The 16,412-nt window shown below is 40.5% G+C and overlaps 1 protein-coding gene across 1 annotated transcript; it reads left to right on the top strand.

Annotated features, from left to right (window-relative positions):
- The first annotated feature begins 13,318 nt into the window (after positions 1–13,318).
- LOC139724446 (GTP-binding protein Di-Ras2-like) lies at positions 13,319–15,307 on the top strand. The gene has a single exon (XM_071635588.1). It carries the CDS (start codon positions 14,062–14,064, stop codon positions 14,776–14,778), a length of 717 nt encoding a protein of 238 aa, XP_071491689.1. The 5' UTR covers positions 13,319–14,061; the 3' UTR covers positions 14,779–15,307.
- The last annotated feature ends 1,105 nt before the right edge of the window (positions 15,308–16,412 follow it).

The following is a 16,412-nucleotide window of genomic DNA, read 5'->3' as shown; positions in this document are numbered from 1 at the left end:
AGAAAGGGGGAATGGAGTAGGGGATATAATAAGCTTTACCAAACATGCCAAATGGAGCAGCATCGCGCTGTCGACGATGCTTTTAACACATGTCCGAAATCATTAATTTTCCTTCAAAATATATGCAGCTGAGAGTGATCAATTTCACTAACATAAAAGTCTTAATCTCATTTCGTTCTGTCCCTTCTTTTTCATTAATAGAAACCATAATGATGAACGAGACTATCAGATATCAGACTATCTAGAACATCGTCGAAACAATTTCATAGTTTTTTATGTGAGAGTAAGAAAAGTGATCTAACTATACTGTTATATTGGAAAGACAGATTTGATTTGAGTACTGATTTTGATTGGAATACTGTTCTGAAACAAACATTTCGGAAACTAAGGAACAACAAAGTTAAGCAATGCTACTTCAAGACATTACATTGTATTCTACCTTATAGATATAATCTTTTCAAATGGAAAATTGTAAGTGATAATTTGTGTATATTTTGCTCTGAAACAGAAACCTTTAGTCATGTTCTTTTGGAGTGTCCTAAAGTGTCTATGTTTTGGAAAAAGATTACTGATTTTATTCAGTTCGCTTTTAGAGAAACAATCTTATTAAACGAGAAATTATTGATTATTGGAGTGGAATCAAAGGGTCCAAATGTAACGAATATAAATAAGATATTGATATATGCGCAGTATGCAATTTATAAACAATACATGATGCATTTATTTCAAGGGCATTTATACAATAGTTTGAAAATATGGATTAGTTTTAGAAATGAAATATTGTTAGATAATGTTTCTGAGATTGTAACAAACATGATGAAATCATTTACTTGATAACCAATGAAGAATCTGTACTTTTTGAGTATGTGCTCATTCATTGTTAAAAGAAAAGAAAGAAATCGTTTGATGTAAAGCTTTGGAAATGAATGAATAAAGTACCTCTGTAGAGGTTAAAAAAAAAATAATGATGAACGAGGATTCAAATCCTTAGGTTGTGGCATTTCTATTGCGTTTGACGGTTAAATTGCGGTATTGTGAAGGTTTCCAATTGACGGGACACATAATTCGCTGTAATTTAGATCAGCTGTAGAACGCGGGCATCCAATATTGATCATTATTTTAAGAAATATTTGTGAAAGATCGTGAAGATATCTTACGATACTCAAATTTACATAATCATACTACCAAATACCCAACGTCGAAGAGCTCTGCAAACTTCATAGTTGTGTTGATGGTATTAAGCGATGGTCTCGCGATAATCATTTGAAATTGAATTCTGTTAAATCAGAATTGTCAGGCGGGCTAGTTTTCTCACAAAAATTTATCTCCCAGTCCGTCAGAGATCTAGGAGTTATGGTAGATAAGCATCTGAACGTAAAAAAAAAACCCGAACAAATAGAATAACACACACATTAAGAACTCATGTCGTTCTGCTGCTTCAGGGGTATTTGTAAAAATAAATTATTAATATCCGTAAGTTATCAGAGCAGTCTTCCACCGAACGTCTAATCCACGCATTTGTTACTTCTCATCTTGACTACTGCAATTTCCTTCTTGTTGGTCTCCCTGCTTCGAGTATTGCACCAAATTCAAAATTCAAAATACAGCTGCAAGGCTTGTAACCCTGACAAAAACATCTGACCAAATTACTCCAGTTATCCAATCCCTCCACTGGCTCCCCATACATCAACGTATCACCTTTAAAATCATCCTTATTGTTTACAAGATAAATATTATGGATTAATCCTACCTCCCTTCCGCTCCTCCACTTCAGCCTGTTCTCTCTCTTCTCTCCAATTATCACGTGGTCCCGCACATACCCGCTATGGTGATATAGGACTTTTTCTGTATTTCCCCACCCCTTTGGAATAAACTCCCTCTCTATATTCGTATAGCTGAAAGTGTTGATAAATTATGTTCAAATCATTGTTGAAAACTTGTCTGCTTACTCAATCCTAATTTTGTTGTTGTTGTTGTTGTTGTTGCTGTTATGTACATAATGCTGTATCTTAATTATACCTCAATATTTTTAATGTATACCAGTATATCGGGCATCCTTTCTCTTTATAAGATTATTGGTGCTGTTCGTTATTCCCAGGTTCGCTATTTCGAAGGGTCATTAATCTGAAACACACAAATTTCCTATACCGAGGTTCGTTAATCCGAAAATAAAAAAGGGTTCGTTAATCCGAACATTGTGGCGTTATTCCGACGGTTCGTTATTCCGGAGATTCGTTAATTCGAAAATGAAATTCGGAATAACGAAGCTTCGGAAAAACGAATCTTCGGACTAAAGAGTCTTGTGAATAACGAACCTTCGGAATAACGAGATGTTACCAAGATTATTGGGCATTGGCAGGTTAATGTGCGATGCGTTGTAATGTGCTGGATTGTAAGCAAGAGTAAATATGTTAATTTTTCTTAATTGAACAACTTCATGTACATTAAAGTGTAGAGAGTTATATATGCCTACGCATGATCATCTTGATCTCAGTGGCCTCAAAATATAATTCAGAAGACATCCCAGTGCAGCTGTAACAAATCTGTTAATCCAAAAATTACACGAAGTTTCGTCATTCAAAAAGGCGAATTATATATTTATGCCGAAAAATAAACGTATGGCTCATCCTGCATAATTTAGAAAATGAAATAAAGTCTCATCCACAGTTACAAAATACTAAGTAAGGAGATGTAGTTGAAAATAAAACAAAATGACCGGATTTCACAGCACACTCACCCGAAAGAGGAATACGTATCACACACGAAACCGCTTTCATCAATATTGGAGCATTGTACTATACATGGTGAATGTATGCTTTGCGTGAATCCAGTTTCCAAACACAAAAGCTATACTCTTGATAGCTTAGTCAGGGGAGCACAATTGACTGGAAAAAAAAAATCATATCAATGAGATACTTCAACAGACTAAATAGAGAAATCACAGGCCTGCTTCTTAAAGAGTTAGTATTGATATTATACGCTCGATTTATTTAGTGCTCCACTGTGAATCGAGCGTAAAATACAGTTTTGGTTATTGCTGAAAGCAAAACAGAAGAACACTTCGAATCGCAGCGTTTATGATTATATCATTATGCTTTACTTTAATGTAGCTTGTAGATACATGCATAGTACTTCCCGTGTCCGAGGCACTCGGATAGAGGTCATGAACTTCATGTCCAGTTTTATCATTTTTAGTATGTCAGTGTAGTTCATTCTTTTAATGCTAGATTTCATCAGCCCCCCCCCCCCCATGCTGAGATATATCAATACCCGCCTTCACATGTGCAAAATAGCGCGTTATTGAACATGCTCCAATACTCGAGGTTTTTTTCCAACTTCTCAGACAAATTTAAAGAGCGTATAACACGCGAGGATTGTACACTTTTTGGTTCAGACGCTCCAGCCACCCTCGGAAACTTGAGTTTTTTTGCAACCGTTCCCACGTACAGAAAATAACCCGCTAATTGCCAATCGATGAAACTATTGTTCTTGTGCCTCACAGTGGTGTGGAGAGCACGCTGTTGTTAATGATGGGAATAAAAGAACTCAATCAAGTTTCTAAACCCGACCGTTCAAGTACTGCCGGGGCAAATACCGCGCTCATTCAGAAATATCAGCAAGATTTCTGAGGTTATGCATCGCGCTACTGGTTCGCACTAATTTTCTGTTGTGTGTGTGTGTGTGTGTGTCCACATGTGCAAAAGACTGGAGTTTGCTAAAGGGTAACAAAAATTGAGTTCTGTAACATGCTAATTTGTGTACGTGTGAACCCTCTATTACAGGTATGTTGTAAGACTTTTGTTGGACTTTCCTACAAAAGGAGGTTTGATTCTAGCCTGCTCGCTTGCTGTGTTCTATCATTTATTTTGCAGTAACGTGTCTGTTTGTATTGCTGGTATGCCATACGGAATATTGTACCATGAATCCACCTTCCTGGGAACCGTTTCATGAAACTTTTTGTCAGTGATTTACACCGACAACTGTTAAAAGCTACTGAAATCCTTGCGTCTGATTGGCTGATAGCAAATTTGTCGGTGAAAACCTCCGGCGAACTCGTTGATGAAACGCCCCCCCCCCCCCCCCCCCCCCCCCCCCCCCCCCCCCCCGGTTGATCTACTTTGCGATTCGTTTGCTTTGTATACGTCCTTGAACGGGTGGCGGTTTTTTCCTCTCTCTCTCTCTCTCTCTCTCTCTCTCTCTCTCTCTCTCTCTCTCATGTCATGATGATGATAGTCGTGTATTGAATGTTATAGGATATGACTAAAACTGATCTGAATAGCAATGGTGATGACAATTACTACTGCTGGCATAAGTGACAGCTAAATGAACAGATGTTTCCTTGTTCTGATTTCACCTCTCCCTCATTTCTCACTCTTGTTTGCCCCCTCGCATGAATGATAAAACAACAACAACAACAACAACAACAACAACAACAACAACAACAACATAGGGCGGTGAGTTGGCTCAGTCGGTAACGCGTCTGCCTCACGATCACGCGGCCCGGGTTCGAACCCGAGTCTGGACTGAGCAATGTTGTGTGTAAACATACCGTCCCCTCTAGCAAGAGGCAAAACACTCTGTCCCTCGGATAGGACATAAAATGGAGGTCCCGTGTATGAGAGAGTCACAGCTCATGCACGTAAAAGATCCCGCTTCATTCATTCATCGCAAAGAGCAGGGTGTCTAGCCTGGTGAAGTGGTCCTACCCCACATCCAACTGGACCCCATGGAAGACCAGCTTAGTGTAGCTGAATATGGGCTATCCAGCCATCTTCATAGATGGAAAATGAACAACAACTACAACAACAACCGCACAACAAGTCAGATAAATGCGTGCTGGCAACCAATAGACCTACGTGACATGTATCTTTTAGGTTGAAACTAACTTAATGGCCACGACAAATCATATCAGAGGAAATAATGGCAGAAGAAAAAAAGCTGACAACCTTTCTAGTGTAAATTTCTGCGAAAACAGGTGGTAAAAAAAAAATGCACGCACTGCAACTATTTCAGGTTATAAGCAGTCTGTAAACCGACCGAACGGCATAATTCTATTAAAATGTCGCCTTATCTTGGCTTCTTTAACAGTAAAAAAACCACACGTTGAACAGTATTGGTGTATTACACATTAATGTTAACACTAAAACAAAACAAAGGGGTTATTCGTCGCTTCATACTTACAATCGAATCACGTGTCAAAAAAAAAATAATGATAATATAAAAAAGGTCCCGAATGCCGAAGAAAATATCGCTTTCCTAGATGCCGCTGCAACAAGCTGAAGTTTATAGTGTAAGAGCTATACCTACCCAATTACACAACAGTAGGCCTACATAATATCATGGCAACGTATATTGAAACTTCTTTCGATCTCACACTCATAAAATCTGCGTACCACTGCGTGTGAAAATTAGAATGAACATAACGGACATATCAACTGAGAAGTTCCTCTAGATACTTCTTCCCGACTTGGCGATCATCATACAGTAAAAGACGTGACTATTAATTTATTTGTATCGAATGTAAACTGTTTACTGTAAACGAAAAACACTATACGGAGTGCCTCGGCTCCGTTTATTGTCTTTGCCGTAACCATGGAGCTACTACGAAACCAAACAAGAATCACGCATGGACGGCGCGTTTCATTGAACTTGATAACCACGTGTTTCGCACTTCGGCACATATTGCACTGCGCGAAACGTAGCGATTACCGTACTTGTGGCGGACTTACTGACTTTGGTCAAGGAATGAAAATGGAATACATTAAGAAAAATATTATGATATTGAAATACCGACATCATGAAAATGTTTGCAAACAACGAATGATTATGGAGTATAGAAATGAAAATGCCAAACAAAGACTTTCATTCGCTCATAGGGAAGCTCTCTAGAAGAGATGAAAGCATCTCCCCTTGTATGGCAGTATAAGTTTCCCCAACAAGCTGAGGTTAGTGAGGTATACATCAGGGCTCGACACTAACGGTGGCTCGGTGGACCGGGGCCACCAAAAACGCACGCAACGGCCATCAAAAAAAAGTCGGATGTTTGCCTTTATTTTTGGAAATGGACAGCGGTAACAGTCGACTCCGTTTAAGATGCTAAAATAAATGTCAGATGTTGTTTTTATTTTTGGAAATGAATAACGGTAATATTCGACTCCGTACGGTACTAAAATAAATGTCGGATGTTTGCTTTGACCAAGGATGCTTATACTTTTGGATTTGAATAACGGTAAGATTCAGTTCCGTACGGTGCTAAAATTAATGTCAGAAATTCGATTTTGCGTTCGGAAATGAATAACAGTAATATTCGACTCCGTACGGTGATTAAATAAATATCGCATGTTTGCTTTGACGTTCGGAAATGACTACTAATGATATACAACTCCGTACGATGATCTAAATGCCGGATATTTGCTTATGCGTTCGAAAGTAAATAGCAATAACATTCAGCTCTGAAAGATGTTAATATAAGTGTCGGAAATTTGCTTTGACGTTCGGAAATGAATAACAATGATATTCAACTCCGTACGATGATAAAATAAATGCCGGATGTTTTCTTTCAAGCTCTGGACTTGTGGAAAGATAATAATGTACGTTCATCACTTTTTTTTTCATGATTCATTCAAGAATTTCGGGAGTCTGACAGCCACCGGATCTCGTTACGATGTTTTTGTATTGTTTACAGACAAGTATGGCAAACATAAGAGCAAGGCTTCATAGAAGATGAATTACCCTGGTGGCAATCATTGAACGACAATTTCAATTCAATGGGCAATCGTCGGGACCACTCGCGATGTTAGAAAAAATAAACACCTCAGCATCGAGCAACTTCTATTATTGAATGAGCAATCGTCGGGACGATGTGCGACGTTTCAAACTCATACCAAACGGTGATTTAAGTTCAATGGGCAAGCCTAGGGACGATGCGCGACACTTTTACAATAATACTAAACGCGTCTCTGACCAGTGATTCAAGTTGAATGGACAATCGTCGGGACGATAAGTGCGACGTTCGAACAATTATGGATTAACAAACTCGCCACGGAACGGTGATTTAAATTCAATGGTCAATCGTCGGGACGATGAGCGACGCGAAACCATCACCAAAACCTTTACAAAACGGTTAGTCAAGTTGAATACGCAGTCGTCGGGGACGATGTGCGACGTTTGAACAATCACTGAAACGCTTCGCCGATCGACAAAAGACCTCCTTAATTGATTAGTCGCGACGAAAAGAGACGACTTCGTTCCGACTCGTCGGAACCATCTTTTGTTGATATTTATAATGAGCCAAAAAGAGCGCAGTAATGAGCACATGAGGCCCAAAATTTGGATCGTCGGGGACGATTGGCGACGATCTTTTGTCTCATATCGTCGCGACGAAGATATCTCCCTAACACAGTTATTCTGTTGTGCCTAAGTTGTTTTTCTCTCTAAGGTGAGGCTACATTACACGTGACTGAACGGGGCACATGTTCCAGTGCCTGACGCAACACTATACTGATTTTTACTTGACTAGAACAGGGCGGAAAGAATACGATGGGATTATAGGTGTGTGTTTGTCTTTTTATCTCCCCTTCAGACCTACTTCTCCTCAGCTTAAATTTACGCTGACATCGAACATACACTGACTGTGATGAAGTGTGTAGGTGAAATCTGTCTATTGTGTGTGCCCATTACGGTATCTCATTCTTGCAGGAATACCCCCCCCCCCCCCCCCCGGGAGCAAGTGGAGAGGTTTAAATTTTAAGACCTCTCCAGCACAATTTAGCCGGTTTTCTTTCTTTTCTTGTCATTACTTTAGAGTTATATGTACCAACTTGTCAAAGTGATTGCGTGCGTGGGAATGGGGGTGGATGGGCGGAGGGGGCGATTGAGGTTGATGAACAATCTTCGCACAACTTTGATTGGATGAAACTCGTTCGTGACAATACGTTCCACGGTCTTTGTCGCAATTATCCTATGAAACCTTTAACATTATTTTACAAAAATAAACGATACTTCTGGATATCTGAAATAAAGATATATTGCAGGTGTCGAATGTCAAGCAATGGAATATAATTTACGCATTGAGTTGTCAGATATCGGACCGAAAGTACTGTTGTCGTCGAGTCTGAATAAATAGTTTTGCAATCTGTCATTGAATAGTGCGTCTTTTTCAAACCTGTACAGACAGGGAAAGGTAAAGCCAAACAAATAACAGATAATGGAACATCAGACACACTCGTCCGGGAAATAATGCGTGAATTTCAGGATTTTTTTCCCCAAAGGCTGTGCAGGACGTGGAATGAGTAGAATTTGTAAGTGACCAGTTTTCCTGCCACGCAAGACTCTGAAGCGGTCAACAGCCTTTAAAGACAATCATGGACCATCAATATCGTGCGATATCGTTTCACACTGCATGTGTAAAATATCTACCACTACCAGAGCAACCATTTCACATCGGAAATATCTAGACTGTTAAATGTAGACTCAAAGACTATATCTACATGGATATCTGCATCTGTTATGAAGAGTGTTGGGTAGTCTTGTCAAAGGGACGATGATAATAGTCTTATTTGACCAGAGTAGACTCTGTGGTGTAAGCACTGTTTCAGTAGAGGACCCTGCATGCCGTTTATCGTACCCCGGCTTTGGCAGGTTGCCATTTTACACCTAATAGTCCAGAAGGTAATAGTGGTTACTTGTCGAAGGATGTGAATGTTCTGTTAGGATCCGAACCCATGATCTTCTGTTTTGATAAGAGTCTCGTGTTTCATCCACTGCACCTCGATCCTCGCTCTCATGTACGTGGTTCACGATCGTTTGCAAACAGGGCAAAGACAATTCAACTCGTTCACCGACTAGTGTGCTACTCTACGACACGCATCGTGTGAAGATTGCCAGATGACTGGCGTTAAGTCTAGAAGCCTATATATTAAGCACGGCACACCTTTGCCGCTTGAGTTCTAATCAATGCTCTGTCTATTTGCACTCGGCTTAATTTCCTACGCTCATTGCAATTCTAATACTTCAAATTACAAAAGAGAGAGCATACAGTTGACTGTTGACAACGTAGCCTCCATAGACAAAATTCTTCTACCTTCCAGACTGTTTTTTTTTTTGTGTTGTTGTTGTAAAAAGTACTTGTATTCCATAGTTATGCTCTCGAGAGGAGAGATGGTGAAGAGAAGCTGATTTGTGCGGTTAATGTCGACAAACCCGAAATGCCGAAGGCAATGTAACCAATATCCAGTTATATTTTACATCTAATCCATCAGCTGCACATGCGAATTTACCCAGCACATGTCAGATGAATGTGTGGTGCCGATCAGGCTATCAACACGACCGAAGATATGGGTTCGAATAACGCTATTCCATTATCACCACCTTTGGCCTGATATACAGCAGATGTTGCAACTGAAGGAGGGAAATCATAAACTAATGATACTGAGAACAGCGAAAGAGCTGATATCGCTTCTCACTTCACATATCAAAGTTTCCACATCAAATGATACCCGGCATCACCGCAATGTTTCGAATGATGGCCCGTGAATGTCAGTAACACATGTTGTCGAGCAGCCATCAACGTAGAAGATTATTTGAGTTTCAATTATTGGTACGTCACCAAAATAAGGTAGATCGGCAACTTTTATTTCACTGATATAATCCTCGTTTTATGGAGCCATTGGATTGACCCATTGACCTCAGCTACTCGAAAATACAACTGTTTACCTTTCTAATTTTGGCATGACATCATTTGAATGAATAAACAGAAATGTAACAAACACTAGAGATTAAAAGGCTTCGGGCATTAGATCACCGGACGACCATTTTTGTCGCGAGATCATACAATCTCTCTAAATGAGACCACTTATTCCTTTTTATACATTATTCGTGACAGAGTATACGATCATCCACGTATATTCTGGACATACGCCTGTACTGAACCATGCCAAGAAAGTAATTTTCGGTCTGGCTAAGCGTCAACGCATTAGTAACTCTATAGTCCCGAAAACCTTCTATTGTATGCCAGTGGGTGATTGGACATCAGAATATAGCAATCCAAGGATGTAACGTTACACCATGCGCTACTAACGTTCATTTCGATCACTCCATCTCCCTTTTTTCTCACTCTCTCTCTCTTTCTCTCTTACTCTTTCTCTTGCATCGTTTTGTTTGTCTCTTTCCCGTATTGTATTATGGATGAAAATTTTATTACACTGTACTATATCTCGTGCTGACGGACGTGTAGTCACGGTATCATTTTAGGCTATCGCTATGAAGAAAACCCATGAAGTATATAGACAACGCTATGACCACGTCAGCAAGAAAGAAACGGAGACAGAGAGAGAGAGACTGTGTGTGTATGTGTGTGTATGTGTGAGTTTGCGTGTGTGTGTGCGTGCATGTGTGTGTGTGTCTGTGTGTGTGTGTGTGTGTGTGTGTGTGTGAGGGAGGGGACGAATTGAACATTAACTTTAATGCCGTGTGAAGTATTTGACCCTTAATGTTTATAGAACAATTTTAAGACTGCTCCAAAATGACTATGCCCATTTCCCGTTTCACAGTGTCGTCTTACCTCTCCCCTCCTGTGTCCCCATCCACCTCCCCCCCCCCCCCCCAACCGCCACCCTCTCTCCGTCTTTCTCATCCCCCTCTCTTACCAGTGGGGTAAGCCCCCTCTCTTACCAGTGGGGTAAGTGTGTATCAATCGATGTAGCGGTAACTGTCCGACTGCTTCTGCCTCATCTCTTCAACGAGATTATCTAGACAAAGTCGGGGCAATATTTGCTGAGGCTGTTTTTACGACTGTGGCATATGCAGACTTAAATACTTTCGCGGTCTATAAAGAACGGCCGTAAAGGTGTAGTCTTACCTCGCACCTTTGAAAGCGAGATAAACCATTCCGTTATTTCACCCAGGGCCCCTAGTGGATGAAAACAATAGTCTATAATAACCTCACGCATCAAATCAACTGCGAACATCTGGAGTCGAATTCCAATCTTTCAAATTAAGATATCGTATCTATGATATGCAATTTCAATGCATGACCATCGAACTGATTTAGCTTATTCACATGCATTTTGTATATGCGAGATAAAACAACTTGTATACAACAAAACTTGTCGAGCGGCGTTTTTGAAATGTGAAATAGAAAGCATTCTGCTTTGCAGACAGGACTCGTATTTCAAAAAAAAAAATTAAAACACATTAGATTTCCAAAAAGGACATAGCGGTGTAGCTGTGGTCTGTGGGGTGGTGACGACATATTGAATTAACCATATCCTGCATTCTGATAATTCCTTATCAACTAGGAATATACATACTTTGTGCAATATCATTCTATTCGTGTAAATACTTTTGACTAACTGCTTATAGTGTCACAACAATAAGTACTTGTGCTCATCTACTGTAATTCGTTGTAATGCTACTGAAGTGTTTTCTTAATTTCTTATATTTCATAAACTTATTGCATTTGCACACAGAGCAACTTACAAAGAGATCACGCTGCATGGGTGTTCTCTTTAAAAAAGTGATAAACAAACAAATAGATATAAATATTTCGAACACAGGTCTGAAAGAAGAGACTGCGAACACACTTACCAGGATAGGCTGACTGTCTCCTCCCACTTACACCGCTGAACAAAAGCCTTCTCTCGGAAGACGCGTTTCTCTGCCTGACACACACACAATAACACTCACAAGTCTGGACGCTGTATCTATAGACTGGCTACTTTTACGTTTGAATGAGATTGATTGTCCGGGCTATACCGAGATATGATGAATGCGACGGCGGATATAAGCTAGGTCATATTACGTGCAATGCGAGCAGAGAATGATTATTCCACATTTTCATTTATAGGCAATAAAGAAATCTCCTAGGTATACTTGCTTTATTCGACTGAGGCTGGTTGAATATTCGGGGATATTTGTTGCTCAGTTTGTGATCTCATCGTTCGTGTGGGATGGTTGTTTGTACATGGTGTGTGAAATGTGTTTTTTTTTTTATTGCTGAAAATGGTTCGAATGCATTTTTGGAACTACGATTTTAGCTTTCAGTAACCATAATGATTACCAAGCCTCAATGCATGACGAGTAACAAAGGATTTTGATATCAATCAGTATTACCCAATTACTAATAACATTAAATATCTAAAATCTCTAATCTATTCTGAAGTTATGAGGATATGATTACTTTCTGTCTGATTTTTAGATTGCTCGGACTGGTACTAACATTATTATGTGATAGCGTTACTATAAATTATCATTAATCTATTCGTAAGGCATGGTGTGTAATGATGTTTGCTTGTATTCGTTTGTTAGACTTGCTCTGCAATAAAGATGACAGAATACAATAATCGGTGTAAAATAGTTGATAAAAATCAAAATATTCGTGTCTACATTTAAGACTATTGTATCAAATCGCGAACAAACAAAATAGCTAAACAGCTGAACTCTCTTTAAGTTTGAGAAAAAAAAATGTTATGGATCAGGGCGCTTTACAGTACATGTACAACAGAACACATTAGCTGTTCGTGATAAACAGCGCCCTCACAATATCTACAGATCTACAGGAGATGTGAACGTGTACAACGGAGCAAACACAGCGCATCTGTGTACCGAGTATTATAAGCATGGAATAGCCCGCGAGTAAACACAGGAGCACTTACTAAAGGACGAAGTCATCGGGCTTACCGCCTCATTTCGGCTGCCACCTCATTCGGAGCAGTACAAACAGTCCTCGGATGTCCTGCCGCATTTTCTCGCTGCAGTTTACCCTCTTCGAAACATACTTGGGTTGCTCTTTCTGTACGCTTGAATCCTCGCAGAAAGACTGTTTCAGATCCAGAGGATCTAAACGGCGTGATGATTCTCTTCGTATTAAAGTAAGGACACATTGTACCTCATTTGGTTCGCGTTGTGACTCAAGTTTCTTTTTTTCCGAGCATATACCGCGTTGAAATAAGGCGACAAAAATCCAACAAACTCGCTGGTGGTATGAAGACTCGCCGTTAACAAATCCACGCATCGACTGACCTAATCTTTTACTATTCTCTTTCTCCGTTTGTTTTGGCATTTGGACTCAAGTTAAGCGAATAATTGCCAGGAGGGAGAGGGGGATAAGGCGGAATATTGTGCATCGTTACGGAACGACGGTCGATCAGCCTGTGAGTGAAACACAAGCGAGTTTTCTTCCTTGGCGAAAGCAACAGAAGTGGGAAAGAGGAGGGGAAAAATAATTTCTCTCTTTACAAACTTACACTGAGAGCAGAGGAGCTGAAAAAAACCCCCCCGAAAACTACGGAATTCATTTTTAGAGGAGCCCGAACGCCACAGTCAATTTCGGGGCACTTAATCGGGTTGTGGACAAGCTTATCTTCATCCTGAGTTTTTGCAGCTGTCTATATCCGACAATCTTAATCGGCTTCTCAACGATTTCTTTCCAAAGCCCCGGGGCTTATTCCAGGATTACACATGTGTTTGATATCATGAGTGGACATGTCATGTGAAAATTGCTTTGTTAGTTCTAATTCTATACTTCGCTTTCTCCTCACACTAATACGTGACTGACTTTAATGGGTGAATGAGAGTGTAGAACGTTTCGTGACCTACAGCATAGCTTACGCCGCCGTAAGTTGTCCTTGAAATATTTTGCCTTTCTGCGCTTATTCTAACCACCAGTGCACAGGAGTTTCCTGCAGCGACAAAGTGGATTATCCGAATCTCTCTATTATCTCATTACCCAAGCACACTGTCATATCGCATATCTCCAGCTCTACTATGATGTTCTGTGATTCACTGGCGTAGTTAGACATATTATGTGAATTGCGTTTGGAAACGATTTCGAGTAATATTACAACCGGCATCACTGGTTGTGGATTTCATTTGCGGTGGTGGTGAGATGTTTGTGTAAGGATTCCACCTTCTTCGTACAAGAATTGCATCACCTTAGTCATTGTCGTCAGCGTGTCGTTTGTAACGTGTGTTTCACAGGTTCTCCTGGAAGCTTTGTGCAGAGGATGAGGCGCTAGGATCTTAAGGAGTGCATAACATCTTGGGCGAGGTCAGCAGATCACCATGTCGGACAGCGAGGAGCACTACCGGCTCGTCGTCCTGGGCTCAGGAAAGGTGGGTAAGACCGCAATCATACAGCAATTCATCAATAGCCGCTTCGAGGAGAAGTACAAGGAAACAGTGGAGGACCTCCACTGCCGCGAGTATCACATCAACGGACACAGTATCAAGGTCGACATCCTCGACACATCAGGCACTCTCCAGTTCCCGGCCATGAGACGGCTGTCGATCTCGACGGCCCACGCTTTCGTGCTTGTCTACTCCATCGACGACTCGGCGTCGTTTGAGAACGTCAAACACATATACAACCAGATCCAGGAGCAGCGGCAGAATTACGAGGACATTCCCATCGCCGTAGTCGGCAACAAATCCGATCTCGAGCTGCAACGACGAGTTGACCTCGATGACGCCAGGGACGTCCTGGCGCAGAACAACTGGCGCTGCGCCCATCTCGAGGTCTCGGCCAAGGAAAATTTTCTCATACTGGACATCTTCCAGAAGCTCCTCGAACTAGCCAAGATCCCAATCGCTCGGGAGTTGAGCCCGGTGTTGAAACGGAGGATGAGCGAGTACGGATACAAGTCGCGACAAAGAGGCGACCGGAGAAGCTTCCGTGAGAGCGAAAAGGATATCTCGCGGAGTCGGAGCTTGATCCGACGTTCGGCCAGACCGAAGATGAAAACTGCTGATCCAAACAAGAACGACTGCGTTATTTGCTAGTGGAGCTTGGAGTGCGCAGTTGAGGTGGTGTTTTTGCGATGTATTGTCACATCGTGTTTATCTGTTCAGCAAAATACATTTGCATAATGTTACACCTTTTTACGTGTTTTATTACAGACATTGACACGCGCAATACTGCTTGAATGAGTTTCTTTTTTTATGTTATGTAATACTGCATACTTGACACATAACCAAAAAACAATAGCTGTTTATGGGAACACGAAGAAGTAACTTTGACGCGTTCTTCAGAAAAAAAAGCTGAAGCTGTTGTCATACCACAGTGTCATACCCACTGTGTCAATCAACCGCAAAACAAAAATGATAGAAAACTTATATAACACATATTTTGTATTTCAAAATGTCAGCATTTTGCAGCCAAGGCTTCTATCTAGTACATTTGTCGCTGTTAAAAGCTTTATTTGAGACATAAATAGACACAGTTGGAAGACACGTTAATGTAAGACACCGGTAGAAAACAAATGACTAGAAATTCAGATTGCCAAATATGAGATTCTTGGGGCAGCTAGCCGCACTGTGCTTGAAATGATATCCCTCCTCACCAATTTATCTATGTACCTTTCTAGTGTACCTATCCATGCTACCACAAACATGTTATCATATTGGGGGAAAGAAGATATACATCGCCATATCGCCTGCTGACGAGGTGCAGTAAAGGGCAGAGTATATTTCTAGCTGCCATCTAGATTATTATGTCATATAAATTCATTGGCCGAATTTTACCAGAGGGGTAAGACGCGGAAAAAAAAAAACGTGCATAGACTTCGTCACTCAAATAAAAAAAAAGAAATACCGGTACTCGACACATTTAAATTTGGAAACAAAGTAAAATTCAATGAATTGGAGAGACTTTAAGATAGGATTGTGATACAAAGAGATGTATGTAAGAGACTTCTGTAATCAGTGCGAAACGTATAAAGAATAAAAATATCATTATCGTTCACCAAGCACAAAGGGCTAACATACTACAATAGTGGTTTCTTATGTGGCTCCGTGTCGCAATTTTCATAACAACGAAGTCTCATATATGAATTATAGTCAGTGCGTACTTAAACTCTGCATCCTGGCCTTTTCAAGCATTCATTGTAAGAGACACAGTCAGTAGTTGTCAAAGGAAATGCTTTCTTTCTCGAGAAATACCTTGTTATATTGGTAAGAAAGCCATTTTCTCTTTCTCTATCATTCAAGTCGTTACAACAAACCAGAGAGGTGAACTGTGTAGAGCTTAAATGAAGAGCGACATTGCTCTATTCGAGTGTATATCGGCAAATGCCATCTATGGTTTGCGTGGGTACCTGATGATGTAGATATTCATCAGGAGTTCCTTCCATAGCGAAGATTGAGTAGAGGTCATCTCCAAGGTCTCTATTAGTAGTGGGAGGAGCCTGCACGTAATACAAACAGGACGAGAAACGCATCCTTTCTCGAGGGGGACGGCTAACGCACGCTCGTTCGCATGCCCTTTTAGATGCACATCGAGAAAAGTGACTTGTGTAAGTAGGAAATTGTCGAGCAAGCAGAATACAGTAAATATTTGTCTATTATCATCATCACTGGTAGTACTGTAACCCACTCCCTTCACTCGTGGCGTTAACAAATCTATTTCAAACAAATAC

This window comes from Diadema antillarum, unplaced genomic scaffold (assembly GCF_040938485.1).
Source record: "Diadema antillarum isolate AM-2024a unplaced genomic scaffold, OU_Dant_1.0 scf00000214, whole genome shotgun sequence".
NCBI classification, from domain to species: domain Eukaryota; kingdom Metazoa; phylum Echinodermata; class Echinoidea; order Diadematoida; family Diadematidae; genus Diadema; species Diadema antillarum.
Note: the sequence above shows the minus strand (reverse complement) of the source record. Positions and strands in the feature narration are given on the sequence as shown.